The sequence below is a fragment of the Staurois parvus genome, unplaced genomic scaffold (assembly GCF_062004578.1).
Source record: "Staurois parvus isolate SC_StPar_1 unplaced genomic scaffold, SC_StPar_1.0 ptg000332l, whole genome shotgun sequence".
NCBI lineage: Eukaryota > Metazoa > Chordata > Amphibia > Anura > Ranidae > Staurois > Staurois parvus.
The window spans coordinates 802789-819477 of NW_028318128.1; the positions used below are offsets into that span (position 1 = coordinate 802789).

At 48.0% G+C, this 16689-nt stretch overlaps 1 protein-coding gene across 1 annotated transcript in view; it reads left to right on the top strand.

The window, feature by feature from the left end:
- The window catches only part of NMNAT2 (nicotinamide nucleotide adenylyltransferase 2), a 110370-nt gene that overhangs the window by 85805 nt on the left and 7876 nt on the right, over positions 1–16689 (top strand). The window contains exons 3-6 of the mRNA XM_089683981.1: positions 11467–11534; positions 12659–12737; positions 13218–13344; positions 16372–16452. Of these exons, the coding sequence (XP_089540107.1) occupies positions 11467–11534; positions 12659–12737; positions 13218–13344; positions 16372–16452 (355 nt within the window). The remainder of the gene's footprint in view (positions 1–11466; positions 11535–12658; positions 12738–13217; positions 13345–16371; positions 16453–16689) is intronic.

Here is a 16689-nt window from a genome sequence, read left to right on the forward strand (position 1 = left end):
TTACTCAGGGACAGACACAGAATTGTTACTCAGGGACAGACACAGAATTGTTACTGAGGGACACAGAATTGTTACTGAGGGACACAGAATTGTTACTGAGGGACACAGAATTGTTACTGAGGGACACAGAATTGTTACTGAGGGACACAGAATTGTTATTCAGGGACAGACACAGAATTGTTACTCAGGGACAGACAGAATTGTTACTGAGGGCCACAGAACTGTTACTTAGGGCCACAGAACTGTTACTCAGGGACACAGAATTGTTACTTAGGGACAGACACAGAATTGTTACTGAGGGACAGACACAGAATTGTTACTGAGGGCCACAGAACCGTTACTTAGGGCCACAGAACCGTTACTTAGGGCCACACACAGAATTGTTACTCAGGGACAGACACAGAATTGTTACTGAGGGACACAGAATTGTTACTGAGGGACACAGAATTGTTACTGAGGGACACAGAATTGTTACTGAGGGACACAGAATTGTTACTGAGGGCCACAGAATTGTTACTGAGGGCCACAGAATTGTTACTGAGGGCCACAGAATTGTTACTGAGGGCCACAGAATTGTTACTGAGGGACACAGAATTGTTACTCAGGGACACAGAATTGTTACTGAGGGCCACAGAACCGTTACTTAGGGCCACAGAATTGTTACTCAGGGACAGACACAGAATTGTTACTCAGGGACACAGAATTGTTACTGAGGGCCACAGAACCGTTACTTAGGGCCACAGAAACGTTACTCAGAGACAGACACAGAATTCTTACTCAGGGACACAGAATTCTTACTCAGGGACACAGAATTGTTACTGAGGGACACAGAATTGTTACTGAGGGCCACAGAATTGTTACTCAGGGACACAGAATTGTTACTGAGGGACACAGAATTGTTACTGAGGGACAGACACAGAATTGTTACTCAGGGACAGACACAGAATTGTTACTGAGGGCCACAGAATTGTTACTGAGGGCCACAGAATTGTTACTTAGGGCCACAGAACTGTTACTTAGGGCCACAGAAACGTTACTCAGGGACACAGAATTGTTACTGAGGGACACAGAATTGTTACTGAGGGACACAGAATTGTTACTGAGGGACACAGAATTGTTACTCAGGGACAGACACAGAATTGTTACTGAGGGCCACAGAACTGTTACTTAGGGCCACAGAACTGTTACTTAGGGCCACAGAAACGTTACTCAGGGACACAGAATTGTTACTCAGGGACACAGAATCGTTTAATTAAAGAGTATGTCAGACAACATGCAGAGGAGTGGCAGAGGAGGCAATGTTTTAGGAGCGAGCAGACGTGGCAGCAGAGGAAGGGGTCAAGGCAGCACTATTCGCAGCCAGAGGCTAGTGCTCCCGGTGTCATCCAGTACAGTGAGGAAGAGCTAACAGAGGGCAGTCAGGAACGGGGGGAGACATCCGCCTCTTCAGCAGCCAGGCGAAGAAGTAGTGGCGAGGAGAGTGGCTCGGTAGCCGGTCTAGAGACAGGTCTGTCTCCTGACCCACACGCAGCCGAGGGGGCTAGTAGTGAGGCGGAGACCCTAATTGATGATGATGAGGCTGATCGCACTTGGCAGCCTCGTCGTCATCAGGCTATTGCTTCCGCATCATCAGGAGAAGAGGGTGGCAGCTTGGCAGCGAGCAAAACAGTCGGTGGGTTATCTCCATCGCCACACTCTGCCATGTGCCACTTTCAGGTCTCCTCACACACTGCTGGTGTGTTCCATTTTTTGTCATAGGGTGCTGGCAGATTACGGGCCTCCCATACCTGCTGCCAGGCCCCTAATCTGCCATGGGCCCCTATACCGCCTCCTCATGCTGCTGCCAGGTCCACAGTCTCTCATGCCATGTGCCACTTTCAGGTCTCCTCACACTGCTGGTGTGTTAAATTTTTTGACATAGGGTGCTGCAAGATTACGGGCCTCCCATAGCTGCTGCCAGGCCCCTAATCTGCCATGGGCCCCTATATACCGCCTCCTCATGCTGCTGCCAAGTCCAGAGTCTCTCATGGGTCCCTGTACGGCCTCCCATTGCTGCTGTCTCCATCGCCACACTCTGCCATGTGCCACTTTCAGGTCTCCTCACACACTGCTGGTGTGTTGAATTTTTTGACATAGGGTGCTGGCAGATTACGGGCCTCCTATAGCTGCTGCCAGGCCCCTAATCTGCCATAGGCCCCTATATACCGCCTCCTCATGCTGCTGCCAAGTCCAGAGTCTCTCATGGGTCCCTGTACGGCCTCCCATTGCTGCTGTCTCCATCGCCACACTCTGCCATGTGCCACTTTCAGGTCTCCTCACACACTGCTGTTGTGTTCAATTTTTTGACATAGGGTGCTGGCAGATTACGGGCCTCCCATAGCTGCTGCCAGGCCCCTAATCTGCCATAGGCCCCTATATACTGCCTCCTCATGCTGCTGCCAAGTCCAGAGTCTCTCATGGGTCCCTGTACGGCCTCCCATTGCTGCTGTCTCCATCGCCACACTCTGCCATGTGCCACTTTCAGGTCTCCTCACACACTGCTGTTGTGTTCAATTTTTTGACATAGGGTGCTGGCAGATTACGGGCCTCCCATAGCTGCTGCCAGGCCCCTAATCTGCCATGGGCCCCTATATACCGCCTCCTCATGCTGCTGCCAGGTCCAGAGTCTGTCATGGGTCCCTGTACGGCCTCCCATTGCTGCTGTCTCCATCGCCACACTCTGCCATGTGCCACTTTCAGGTCTCCTCACACACTGCTGGTGTGTTGAATTTTTTGACATAGGGTGCTGGCAGATTACGGGCCTCCCATAGCTGCTGCCAGGCCCCTAATCTGCCATGGGCCCCTATACCGCCTCCTCATGCTGCTGCCAGGTCCACAGTCTCTCATGCCATGTGCCACTTTCAGGTCTCCTCACACTGCTGGTGTGTTGAATTTTTTGACATAGGGTGCTGGCAGATTACGGGCCTCCCATAGCTGCTGCCAGGCCCCTAATCTGCCATGGGCCCCTATATACCGCTTCCTCATGCTGCTGCCAAGTCCAGAGTCTGTCATGGGTCCCTGTACGGCCTCCCATTGCTGCTGTCTCCATCGCCACACTCTGCCATGTGCCACTTTCAGGTCTCCTCACACTGCTGGTGTGTTGAATTTTTTGACATAGGGTGCTGGCAGATTACGGGCCTCCTATAGCTGCTGCCAGGCCCCTAATCTGCCATAGGCCCCTATATACCGCCTCCTCATGCTGCTGCCAGGTCCAGAGTCTCTCATGGGTCCCTGTACGGCCTCCCATTGCTGCTGTCTCCATCGCCACACTCTGCCATGTGCCACTTTCAGGTCTCCTCACACACTGCTGTTGTGTTCAATTTTTTGACATAGGGTGCTGGCAGATTACGGGCCTCCCATAGCTGCTGCCAGGCCCCTAATCTGCCATGGGCCCCTATATACCGCCTCCTCATGCTGCTGCCAGGTCCAGAGTCTGTCATGGGTCCCTGTACGGCCTCCCATTGCTGCTGTCTCCATCGCCACACTCTGCCATGTGCCACTTTCAGGTCTCCTCACACACTGCTGGTGTGTTGAATTTTTTGACATAGGGTGCTGGCAGATTACGGGCCTCCCATAGCTGCTGCCAGGCCCCTAATCTGCCATGGGCCCCTATACCGCCTCCTCATGCTGTTGCCAGGTCCACAGTCTCTCATGCCATGTGCCACTTTCAGGTCTCCTCACACACTGCTGTTGTGTTCAATTTTTTGACATAGGGTGCTGGCAGATTACGGGCCTCCCAAAGCTGCTGCCAGGCCCCTAATCTGCCATGGGCCCCTATATACCACCTCCTCATGCTGCTGCCAGGTCCAGAGTCTGTCATGGGTCCCTGTACGGCCTCCCATTGCTGCTGTCTCCATCGCCACACTCTGCCATGTGCCACTTTCAGGTCTCCTCACACACTGCTGGTGTGTTGAATTTTTTGACATAGGGTGCTGGCAGATTACGGGCCTCCCATAGCTGCTGCCAGGCCCCTAATCTGCCATGGGCCCCTATACCGCCTCCTCATGCTGCTGCCAGGTCCACAGTCTCTCATGCCATGTGCCACTTTCAGGTCTCCTCACACTGCTGGTGTGTTGAATTTTTTGACATATGGTGCTGGCAGATTACGGGCCTCCCATAGCTGCTGCCAGGCCCCTAATCTGCCATGGGCCCCTATATACCGCCTCCTCATGCTGCTGCCAAGTCCAGAGTCTGTCATGGGTCCCTGTACGGCCTCCCATTGCTGCTGTCTCCATCGCCACACTCTGCCATGTGCCACTTTCAGGTCTCCTCACACTGCTGGTGTGTTGAATTTTTTGACATAGGGTGCTGGCAGATTACGGGCCTCCTATAGCTGCTGCCAGGCCCCTAATCTGCCATAGGCCCCTATATACCGCCTCCTCATGCTGCTGCCAGGTCCAGAGTCTCTCATGGGTCCCTGTACGGCCTCCCATTGCTGCTGTCTCCATCGCCACACTCTGCCATGTGCCACTTTCAGGTCTCCTCACACACTGCTGTTGTGTTCAATTTTTTGACATAGGGTGCTGGCAGATTACGGGCCTCCCATAGCTGCTGCCAGGCCCCTAATCTGCCATGGGCCCCTATATACCGCCTCCTCATGCTGCTGCCAGGTCCAGAGTCTGTCATGGGTCCCTGTACGGCCTCCCATTGCTGCTGTCTCCATCGCCACACTCTGCCATGTGCCACTTTCAGGTCTCCTCACACACTGCTGGTGTGTTGAATTTTTTGACATAGGGTGCTGGCAGATTACGGGCCTCCCATAGCTGCTGCCAGGTCCCTAATCTGCCATGGGCCCCTATACCGCCTCCTCATGCTGCTGCCAGGTCCACAGTCTCTCATGCCATGTGCCACTTTCAGGTCTCCTCACACTGCTGGTGTGTTGAATTTTTTGACATAGGGTGCTGGCAGATTACGGGCCTCCCAAAGCTGCTGCCAGGCCCCTAATCTGCCATGGGCCCCTATACCGCCTCCTCATGCTGCTGCCAGGTCCAGGCGAACGTAGTCACACAGGGGAGGAACTTCTCAGTGTAATGAACAGAGAAATCGACAGATGGCTGTCTCCGCGCAAACTGAAAATCGGAACCATGTTGACCGACAACGGAAAGAACATGGTGTCTGCTCTGCGTCAAGTAAGGTTGTGCCATGCGCCATGCATGGCTCACGTGTTCAATCTGGTTGTCAAGCGGTTCCTAAAATCCACCATCCCACGTCAAGACATCCTTAAAATGTCACGTAACCTTTGCATGCATTTCAGCCATTCCTACACCACAAAGCACACCCTCCTTGAGCTGCAGCGGCAGAACGGAATTGCACAGCATCGCCTGATCTGCGACGTTGTAACAAGGTGGAATTCAACCCTACACATGTTAGACCGCCTTTACGAACAGCGAAAGGCCATCACCAATTTCCTGATGTTACAAGCGGATAAAGGTACTCCCCTGTGTAACTTCGATGTCAGCCATTGGCAGCTCATGCGTGACACCTGCCGCTTGCTCAGGCCCTTTGAGGAGGCCACGCTATTCGTGAGTCGGCAGGACTATGGGACGAACTACGTCATTCCTCTGTTGCACGTCCTGGAACAAATGCTGTTAACAATGGCTGGTCAGGGTGCGGTAGACGTGGCGCACAGATCTCAACGCCACATGACCCCTGTGGGGGCAGGACAGGAAGAAGAGGAGGAGGTAGAGGAGGACATTTGTGCTCAGGAATTATTGAGTGAAATGGGTGGTTTTTCCACTCAGCGGACAGGAGTGGAGAAGCAGGAGCATCTGGTAGAGGAGGAGGAGACAGAGGACCCAGACGCACCGTGGCAGTATGCTGTGGAGATGGAGGCAGGGAGTCCCTCGCATTCCTTGGCACAAATGGCCCATAGCATGCTCGGTTGCTTGCGTAGCGACAGCCGAATAATAAATGAAAATGAATCAGGCGTGGATTAGTCTGGATTTCAAACTACCAGTTCCTGACACAACTGACTAAATCCGCCATGAATCATGCCCCAAACATGTGCCACTTTCAGGTCTCCTCACACTGCTGGTGTGTTGAATTTTTTGACATAGGGTGCTGGCAGATTACGGGCCTCCTATAGCTGCTGCCAGGCCCCTAATCTGCCATAGGCCCCTATATACCGCCTCCTCATGCTGCTGCCAGGTCCAGAGTCTCTCATGGGTCCCTGTACGGCCTCCCATTGCTGCTGTCTCCATCGCCACACTCTGCCATGTGCCACTTTCAGGTCTCCTCACACACTGCTGGTGTGTTGAATTTTTTGACATAGGGTGCTGGCAGATTACGGGCCTCCCATAGCTGCTGCCAGGCCCCTAATCTGCCATGGGCCCCTATACCGCCTCCTCATGCTGCTGCCAGGTCCACAGTCTCTCATGCCATGTGCCACTTTCAGGTCTCCTCACACTGCTGGTGTGTTGAATTTTTTGACATAGGGTGCTGGCAGATTACGGGCCTCCCATAGCTGCTGCCAGGCCCCTAATCTGCCATGGGCCCCTATATACCACCTCCTCATGCTGCTGCCAAGTCCAGAGTCTGCCATGGGTCCCTGTACGGCCTCCCATTGCTGCTGTCTCCATCGCCACACTCTGCCATGTGCCACTTTCAGGTCTCCTCACACACTGCTGGTGTGTTGAATTTTTTGACATAGGGTGCTGGCAGATTACGGGCCTCCCATAGCTGCTGCCAGGCCCCTAATCTGCCATGGGCCCCTATATACCGCCTCCTCATGCTGCTGCCAAGTCCAGAGTCTCTCATGGGTCCCTGTACGGCCTCCCATTGCTGCTGTCTCCATCGCCACACTCTGCCATGTGCCACTTTCAGGTCTCCTCACACACTGCTGGTGTGTTGAATTTTTTGACATAGGGTGCTGGCAGATTACGGGCCTCCCATTGCTGCTGCCAGGCCCGTAATCTGCCATGGGCCCCCGTACCGACTCCTCATGCTGTGACGTTGCAACAAGGTGGAATTCAACCCTACATATGTTAGACCGCCTTTACGAACAGCAAAAGGCCATCACAGATTTCCTGATGTTAAAAGCGGATAAAGGTACTCCCTGTGTAACTTAGATGTCAGCCATTGGCAGCTCATGCGTGACACCTGCGCTTGCTCAGGCCCTTTGAGGAGGCCACGCTATTCGTGAGTCGGCAGGACTATGGGATGAACGACGTCATTCCTCTGTTGCACGTCCTGGAACAAATGCTGTTAATAATGGCTGGTCAGGGTGCGGTAGACGTGGCGCACAGATCTCAACGCCACATGACCCCTGTGGGGGCAGGACAGGAAGAAGAGGAGGAGGTAGAGGAGGACATTGGTGCTCAGGAATTATTGAGTGAAATGGGTGGTTTTTCCACTCAGCGGACAGGAGTGGAGGAGCAGGAGCATCTGGTAGAGGAGGAGGAAGAGGAGACAGAGGACCCAGACGCACCGTGGCAGTATGCTGTGGAGATGGAGGCAGGGAGTCCCTCGCATTCCTTGGCACAAATGGCCCATAGCATGCTCGCTTGCTTGCGTACCGACAGCCGAATAATAACCATCAGACAGAGGGATGACTTTTGGCTGTCCACCTTGTTGGACCCTCGCTACCGTTCCAAAATGGTGGCCTTTTTCACACCTGCTGAGAGGGAGGCCAAAATAACGTACTATAAAAACCACCTATGTAGTCAGCTGGTCTCTGCCTGTCTGCGCCAACGTCCATCCTCAGACACTGTGGGCCCTGTGCGCTCGCGTTCCGCTGCCATGGCAGCAGGGGAGGGGTGGGGTGGTAGGAGCAGTGGCAGCTCCACCAGCAGCAGCTGCCTCAGTCTGCAGTCGATGATGAGTAGCTTTCTTCACCAGCGCAGTGAGGAAACTAATAACCAGCCGCAGCAGCAGCAGCATCAGGTGGACCTGGAGCAGGACCTCAAACAACAGGCTTAGGCCTACTTGGACAGCACCCTGCCAACCGAGGTAGACAATCCCCTTGACTACTGGGCAACGAAACTTGACCTTTGGCCCCAACTAGCTGAATTTGCCCTTGAAAGGCTGTCATGCCCGGCCAGTAGCGTGGCATCGGAGCGCGTGTTTAGTGCGGCAGGAGGTATTGTAACTCCGCGGAGGACACGACTGTCCACCCAAAGTGTGGAGAGACTCACGTTTGTGAAAATGAATCAGGCGTGGATTAGTCTGGATTTCAAACCACCAGTTCCTGACACAACTGACTAAATCCGCCATGAATCATGCCCCAAACATGTGCCACTTTCAGGTCTCCTCACACTGCTGGTGTGTTCCATTTTTTGTCATAGGGTGCTGGCAGATTACGGGCCTCCCATAGCTGCTGCCAGGCCCCTAATCTGCCATGGGCCCCTATACCGCCTCCTCATGCTGCTGCCAAGTCCAGAGTCTCTCATGGGTCCCTGTACGGCCTCCCATTGCTGCTGTCTCCATCGCCACACTCTGCCATGTGCCACTTTCAGGTCTCCTCACACTGCTGGTGTGTTCCATTTTTTGTCATAGGGTGCTGGCAGATTACGGGCCTCCCATAGCTGCTGCCAGGCCCCTAATCTGCCATGGGCCCCTATACCGCCTCCTCATGCTGCTGCCAAGTCCAGAGTCTGTCATGGGTCCCTGTACGGCCTCCCATTGCTGCTGTCTCCATCGCCACACTCTGCCATGTGCCACTTTCAGGTCTCCTCACACTGCTGGTGTGTTGAATTTTTTGACATAGGGTGCTGGCAGATTACGGGCCTCCCATAGCTGCTGCCAGGCCCCTAATCTGCCATGGGCCCCTATACCGCCTCCTCATGCTGCTGCCAGGTCCAGAGTCTCTCATGGGTCCCTGTACGGCCTCCCATTGCTGCTGTCTCCATCGCCACACTCTGCCATGTGCCACTTTCAGGTCTCCTCACACACTGCTGGTGTGTTGAATTTTTTGTCATAGGGTGCTGGCAGATTACGGGCCTCCTATAGCTGCTGCCAGGCCCCTAATCTGCCATGGGCCCCTATACCGCCTCCTCATGCTGCTGCCAGGTCCAGAGTCTCTCATGGGTCCCTGTACGGCCTCCCATTGCTGCTGTCTCCATCGCCACACTCTGCCATGTGCCACTTTCAGGTCTCCTCACACACTGCTGGTGTGTTCCATTTTTTGTCATAGGGTGCTGACAGATTACGGGCCTCCCATTGCTGCTGCCAGGCCTGTAATCTGCCATGGGCCCCCGTACCGCCTGGTCACGCTGCTGCTGGGTCCACAGTGTGACATGGGTCCCTGTACCGCCTCCCATTGCTCCCACTCTGCCATGTGCCACTTTGAGGTCTCCTCACACTCCTGCTGTTTTCCATTTTGTCATAGGGTGCTGGCAGATTACAGGCCTCCCATAGGTGCTGCCAGGCCCCAAATCTGCCATGGGCCCCCGTACCGCCTCGTCACGCTGCTGCTGGGTCCACAGTGTGACATGGGTCCCTGTACCGCCTCCCATTGCTCCCACTCTGCCATGTGCCACTTTGAGGTCTCCTCACACTCCTGCTGGTTTCCATTTTGTCATAGGTTGCTGTATGGCCTCCCATTGCTGCTGCCTCCACCGCCACACTGTGGCTCCAAACAGTGGTTTTGGCCCCGTGACTGGCCAAATGAGTGAAGTGTGCGGTGATTCTAAGATCGACGGTACTCATCTGCATGTCATACTGACTGACAGTATTATTTCTCTTCCCCAGCAGACTCCAAGGGCATTTAAATTAAAGGTACAGTGTTCTGCACTAATATTAAGTCTCTCTGAAGCCTAGAAACACCCTTTTTTAAGTTAAATTCACAGCGAATATATTCGACTCGAATCGAATACTGTCCACGAATTTGCCGAATCAGTCGAATCGAATTTTTGAATACTTCGCTCATCTCTAATGATCATAACTATGAGTTTTTGCTTCTGTGAATGTTCAGTAAATTCAGAAGTTTTCACAAACTGTTTTTGCAATTACAGCAAAATGCATTGAAAACAATTGGGAAGGTGAATTTTAGGTAGTTTTTAGTGGTTGCTAAAGGTCTGAGGGTTAGGAACCAGGTGCCAAAGACAGCCCCTAATTAGCAGGAAATATGATTTTAGATAGGAGCCTTCTAAATCTTCGTTTATAAACAAAGCAATGTGATCTTTGTGTCATCTCTGATATAGCAATCATATGACACGGCTTACTATAAACAAAGGATTAGAGTTAACATTAGATGTAGCATTTCAACAAATCTATTGATCGAGATATCAGTACTCTCATGGTGATTACATAAAGCAAGGACATGTTTTTTATTTCAAGCATATTTTGAATAAGCAGTTCACTAATTTACAACAATGTCCACAAAGATGTGTTGCGTGTTCTGAAGCAAAAACAGTTTTGGCAAAATTACTCAGCTTGTCCTTAATCAGGACTCATTTTTCATGTTCTTCAAATATTAAACATGGAATATGACTGCTAGCTGTGGAAAATAGTTCAATAATTTCTTGGGTTTTCCTTAAATCAAACCTTGCAGTACAAAACAAAAGTACAGAATGCTAATAGAGACCGAATAAAATATCAAATACCATCTTTTAATATGTCAGTCAATACGCCAGAACTAGAAGATATTCGAATAAACTAGAAGGTGGACAAAAGGCAAAGGCGATGGTTAGAGTGGACCTTGCAGTGCAGTGCAAGATTCACATATATTGTCTGGGCTCCCTCCCCCCAATATACAGTACATTGCCTGCTGATAGTAGGTCCTAAAGCTACCTGTAAAGAACTTAGATTTTATAGCTACTTGTATTCCACCCACTGTGCCTAGACAACAAAGGTGTCACACTACTTCCAATGAGATCCTGGGAAATATAGAGCAGCCCAAATCCCATGAGGATATACTGGAGTTGCCTTCCCTGTTTTTTACAGGAATCTTTCTGTAATGATGGTGCTGTCACACCCAGCAATGTAAAATATAAAGTATAATTCTACCTTTTTTCTTTATAGGTAATCTGTTTAACTTAGTATTAGCAGGCAAGTTATTTAAGGGAGGAGGTCTGGACAGTGAACACACGTGGGCCATGCATTGCACTGCAAGGTCTGCTTTAACCATCCCCTTTACCTTGTCTCCATCTTCTTATTTCTTCTGCTATGTCCTAGTTTTGGTGTATTCTCTAACAAATTAGAGATAGTATTTGATATTTTATCTGGTATCTAATAGTAATCTGTACTTCTGATTTGTACAAAACTGGGTTAAATATATGGAGACATACCATTATTTGGAAATCCATTTCCATTATCTAAGCTGCTATTTATATTAGCAAATGCTGTAACTGCTAAATTTCCGTGATCCTCAATTCTGTGGGTTCCAACACCCTAGAATACAAGCGTAAAAATTGTTTTTAAGCTGTTTTATATTGATTTTTTTCCAGTACTGTATTTTACACATCATAATTAACCCTGTCTACTCTTTAGGGTCTGGTTTCAAGTCGGCATCGTCTCAGCATGTGTCAGCTGGCTGTGCAGAATTCAGACTGGATTCGGTAAGAGGGGGTCGTGTAAGGAAGGAAAATAGGTTCTAGATATGTGTTCTAGAGTAGGACAGGTTATCTGTAAGTGCAGGAGTAAGGTTATCTCTAGGTATAGGAATTACAGAGGGAGGCAGTATACCTGTAGTGCAAGGATGATTCTGGAAGAATACATTTTATCTGTAGGAGTAGCAATTCAGAATGTAGACAGGTTATTTGTAATTTCAGAAATTCTAAAGTAGTAGAAGTTATCTGTAGATATAGGAATTCTGTAAGAGGACCTGTTATCTGTAGTGCAGGAATTTTGGAAGAGGACAGGTATATATGTAGATACAGAAATTCTGGAGGAGAACAGGTTATTTTAGTGCCAAAAATCTGGAGGAGGACAGGTTATCTGTAGTGCAGGAATTCTGGAAGAGGACAGGAAATCTTTAGGTGCTGGAGTTCTGTAACAGGACAGTTATACGCAATTACAGGAATTGTGGAGGAGGACGTTATTTGTAAATAGAGGAGTTTTATAGGAGGACAGGTTATATGTAGTGCAGGAATTCTATAGGACAGGTTATATGTAGTGCAGGAATTCAAGTAGAGGACAGGTTATATGTAGATACAGAAATTTTGGAGGAGAACAGGATATCTGTAGGCCCAGGAATTCTGGAGGACAGGTTTTACAGTATGTAGATATAAGAGATCTAGAGGACAGCAGGTTATATGTAAATACAGGAGATCTGGAGGACAGCAGATTATATGTACAGTAAATACAAGAGATCTGGAGGAGAACAGGTTATATGTAGGTACAGAAATTCTGGAAGAGGACAAGTTGTGTTTTGGTACGGAAGTCTGCAGGAGGACAGGATATCTGCAGGTAAAGGAATTCTGGAAGAAGACAAGTTATTCGAGCACAAACATTTCAGAGGAAGACCGGTTATTTGTAGGTACAGGAATTCTAGAGGAAGATGCATTATTTTAGGAGAAGATAGGTTATGTGTAGATGCAGGAATCCTGGAGGGCGACAGGTCATCATCTGTCGTAAAAGGATTTTGAAGGAGGTTAGATTATCTGTAGTACAAGAATTCTGGATTACAGAATATTTATATGTGCAGAAGCTCTGGCGGCTAACAGGTAATTTTGTAATACAGGGTAGACCCTTGGGAGTGCTACCAAGATACTTGGCAAACAACATGCAGTGTGCTGGAACATCACAGAGATCTCATGAAGGTAAGATACTCTCACGGTTCTTCAATATAGCAAAAGCCAAGTTAAAAAATACCTCATGTATCACAAGTTAAAGTTAGTTCCTCTCCGCCACCAAACAGATCTCTTTGAAAGGTCTTAATTTGATAAATGGCTGAGGAGAATATCTTCAGTTCTGAGTATGAGCATGTTCATGCATCAGGCCCAAAGTAATAATAAGGAAAATTTACAAAGTGAAAATGTCTTTGTAGCCAGTGGGATGCCATCTTGTACTGGGCGAAGTGCAGGCTAGAAAATATAGGGTCATTCTATCTTGATTTTATAAACAAGCCTCATTCTGCTCATGGAGGTGTACATTGTGGATGTGCTATAAAATTAGTTTTTATGTCAGTTTTAAAAAAAAGATACAAGTAAAATGCTCAGTAAATTTCTAGTGAGTTTTTTCTGTATAAAATTATATGTTAATGTATTTGTGAAAGTATAACCTTTATAATGTTTTTTCAGAGAGTAACTGGATGTATCTTGTCTAATGTGAACACTCCTTCTGTCACGCCTGTGATTGGACAGTCTCTAAACCAATCAACACAGCCTGTCTACCAGAACAACAATCTCACCAACAAGCCCACTGCAGGTAAGTGCATGCTACGCAGTTTCATCCTGAGCCCAATTTACTAATGTTTTTAACAGAAGAACAAAGCTGATAATGCACAAAGCTGATAATGCACAATTAATAAACCTCTTTTTTTTTCAAATACATGTGGGAGATCAGGAATGGACTCACTTGCTGTATAGCAATTTTAGAAATCTTGAAACACACACCCTTTCTGTAAAACACTATGGGAGAACCAAAAACATACACCCTTGCTGTGAAGTATTACGGGAGATCCACGAACTTACCCACTTGCAGTGAACTTGATTCTTTGCCATGCAGCCTCCTGTTCTTGTGGACAAGATTACAGTTGGCTCATAGGTTGTGGTATGATCCAGAAAACACAGATGGCTATAACTGCTGGATACATTTTAGGAATATCCAGAAATATAGATTACTATGTACCCTGAGGCAGATTAAAGTGTATATCTAGGGGAAACCTTTTTCAAGTTTTTAATATAGTGGAAAACAGTTAGACCCTGTTATATTTTTATTGCTTCTGAGTCCCCATTGAGAAGATTCATCCCTCTATTTATCCTGCTAACCATTGTCACTGAAAGAGTCAGTAAGGGGCTGTGCTTTTTTGTAGCAGGAACATAGCGGAATGCAGTTCCAGCACCTCCAGCACTGAATGTATGTAAAGGCAAGATTATGCTGGGGTGTGCTGGAGGGTCTATTGACGCTGACTGCTGGGGGATCTATAGTTGCTGGAAGGGATCTATGTTTGTATGGGGTCTATTGTTGCTGGTGGGGGGATCTATTGTTGCTAGGGGTGACTTATGGTGCTGGAGAATCAGTTGTTGCTGGAAGGGATCTACTGTTGAGGGAGAGGTCTATTGATGTTGGAGGGTCTGTTGATGCTTGCTGCTGAGATATCTGTTGTGGCTGTTGGAAGTATAATGTTGCTGGGGTGGTATTTTGTTGTGGGGGGGTCCATTGTTGCTGAGAAAAATCTATTACTGTGTAGGGGGGTCTAATGTTGCTGGGAGGGGGGTTATTGATGCTGGCTGCAGAGGATCTGTTTCTTATCATTAACAAATTCCATACTCATTACTTAGCACTACAAAATGTTACTTGGTTCTGGATTCACTGAAAGGGGTGGTACTGGGAGGTGTGTAGGGGATGGATCCAAGGGATGGTTTTAAGAGGTGGGTTGGGAGCAGAGACCAAGGGGTGACCCAGAAGGGGGGGGGTCCTGCACCTATGCTCCATGAAAAAAAGCCCTGGTAAGAGGAAACACAACATTTTAGAGTCATCCCATAACATGGGGACAACTACAGTATTTAAGAGGAATTCCACTCCCTTTGGAGGCTTTCCTCTAATTTCCTAAAAATGTTGGCTATACGTACACTTTAAAAACAGAATGCGTTTTTTTTGTCTGCAGTGGACCTTTTATAAATGATACAATGTTGTGTTGCAACTGAGATCAACAACAGTTATTTAGGGCTAATTATTACAGCCTTTTTCAATCAGGGTGCCTCCAGGTTTCTTCAGAGGTGCCTTTACTTACTACACTTCTGGCTCTTTTGCACCCCCTTCCAGCTATAGCACTAAGGGTGGCTGTCTCTTCTGCTTACCCCTCAGTGAGGCCCCATTTGTGGCTGTTATCATTCCACAGTATATATATTAAGCATCTGTGACTGAAAGCAGCAAGAACAGTCAGCATGTGGAGACATATCATTCGGTCTGTTTGGCAGAAATGATGTGTTTTGGTACAACTAGAAAAATACATCTTTTTGTCACCTGAATATGAAGATGTTTAAATATGTTTAAGACTATATTTTTCAAAAAACTATTTTTATTATCTGATATGTATCTCTAGATAGGCTAGAATGGTCATACCAAATACCTTTTGGTGCTTTTCCCAGCTCTGTAAACTGCAGGTCATGTGAAAAACAATACCTTTTTATTTGTCTTGTTTATACCAGGTGCACAGTGTTCATGTGCTTTAAACCCATATTTCTCAAGTAATGGTTCATGACCTGAGGTGGACTGGGTTGTGGGGCAAATGCCACCCAGGCCTCTCCATTGCCCCAATAAAACGTCTGGTGCCCTGACAATATCGCTTAATATAAACCACCAACTGCACTAATATAATTGATAAGACGGCTGGGACTGCAACTATGGCCGGTCTTAATATTTGTATTATTGTGGCCAGTCTGTCCTATTAAGATGGTGCACACAGTGCACTTACAAAGTGGTCCTACGGCCCTCACGCTCATTCCTCCTTCCTCCACGGCAGCGCTGGAAGGAAGTGACATATAACTGCACTTCCTTCAAGCTAGCCAGCAGTGCAGGAGGGAGAAAAGCACTGCTGGACGCCAGGGAATACTTTTCCCAGGTTGTGGCTGAGTGATGGAGAGTGCATTTTGAGTGAAAGAAAAATGGAAAACAGAGGGTCAAGGTGGGCATTAAAGGAGAGTGTAAAAAGGGGAAAAGGAAAGAGCATAAAATGGGAAAGGAAGGGGTGTATGAAAGGGTCGTGGGCTAAAGCAGGCCATGGAAGGTGGGATTGAATGAGTGCGGGGGGCTGAAAACCCTCACACAAATATTGCACAAACTATATTATTTATGTAAAAAGCCACTGAAAACATTAATATTCTTAACTCAGTGTGCCTTTGAGAGAGTGAGAGGTAGAGGAGGCATTGCTCAGCTTAATGGGCTATTATTATGAGGCAGAGGGGCTTAAAGTTAGGGGGTATTGGTATTAATTATAATGTTTTGGAAATTAAATTATTTTTGGGTCGCAACATAATGACCAAGGACAAGTGTGGGTCCTGAGGTTTCACAGGTTGAGAACCACTGCTTTCAACAATAGTACATACAATAGTTGCATTTTTGCTCCATTCAGATGCATTACTGTTCAAATCAGATGAACGAGATCCTTCTAAATGCAATAAAATGTGCCCAAAAATACATTGTAAACACACAACCTAAAACAAAGAACAGATGTAGCACATCTAATGCCAGTAAAACTCTTACTATATAATTTGTTGGTTTCCTTTTTAGTAAGGATTCTGGGAAAAGTTGGTGAAGGACTGAGTCGCATGTGCTGTGTCCGCCCCAATCTGCAGCGTGTTACATTTGTAGGTAAGTATCTCCATTGTACACAATCAAATATATAATCTGTAACTAATTCTAAGGCCTAAATGTATAAAGGTGTTAGGTTGATTGTGATGAAAGTATTTAAAGTGACACTAAACTTGAGTTTAAAAAAGAAAAAAAATCTATGCAGTCATGTATTCTTAACTTAAAAGGTACCTTCTATTGCTCACAGCCATAAATTGCCATTAGAGGGTGGCTATGTCTGTTCTCCATGGTCCCACT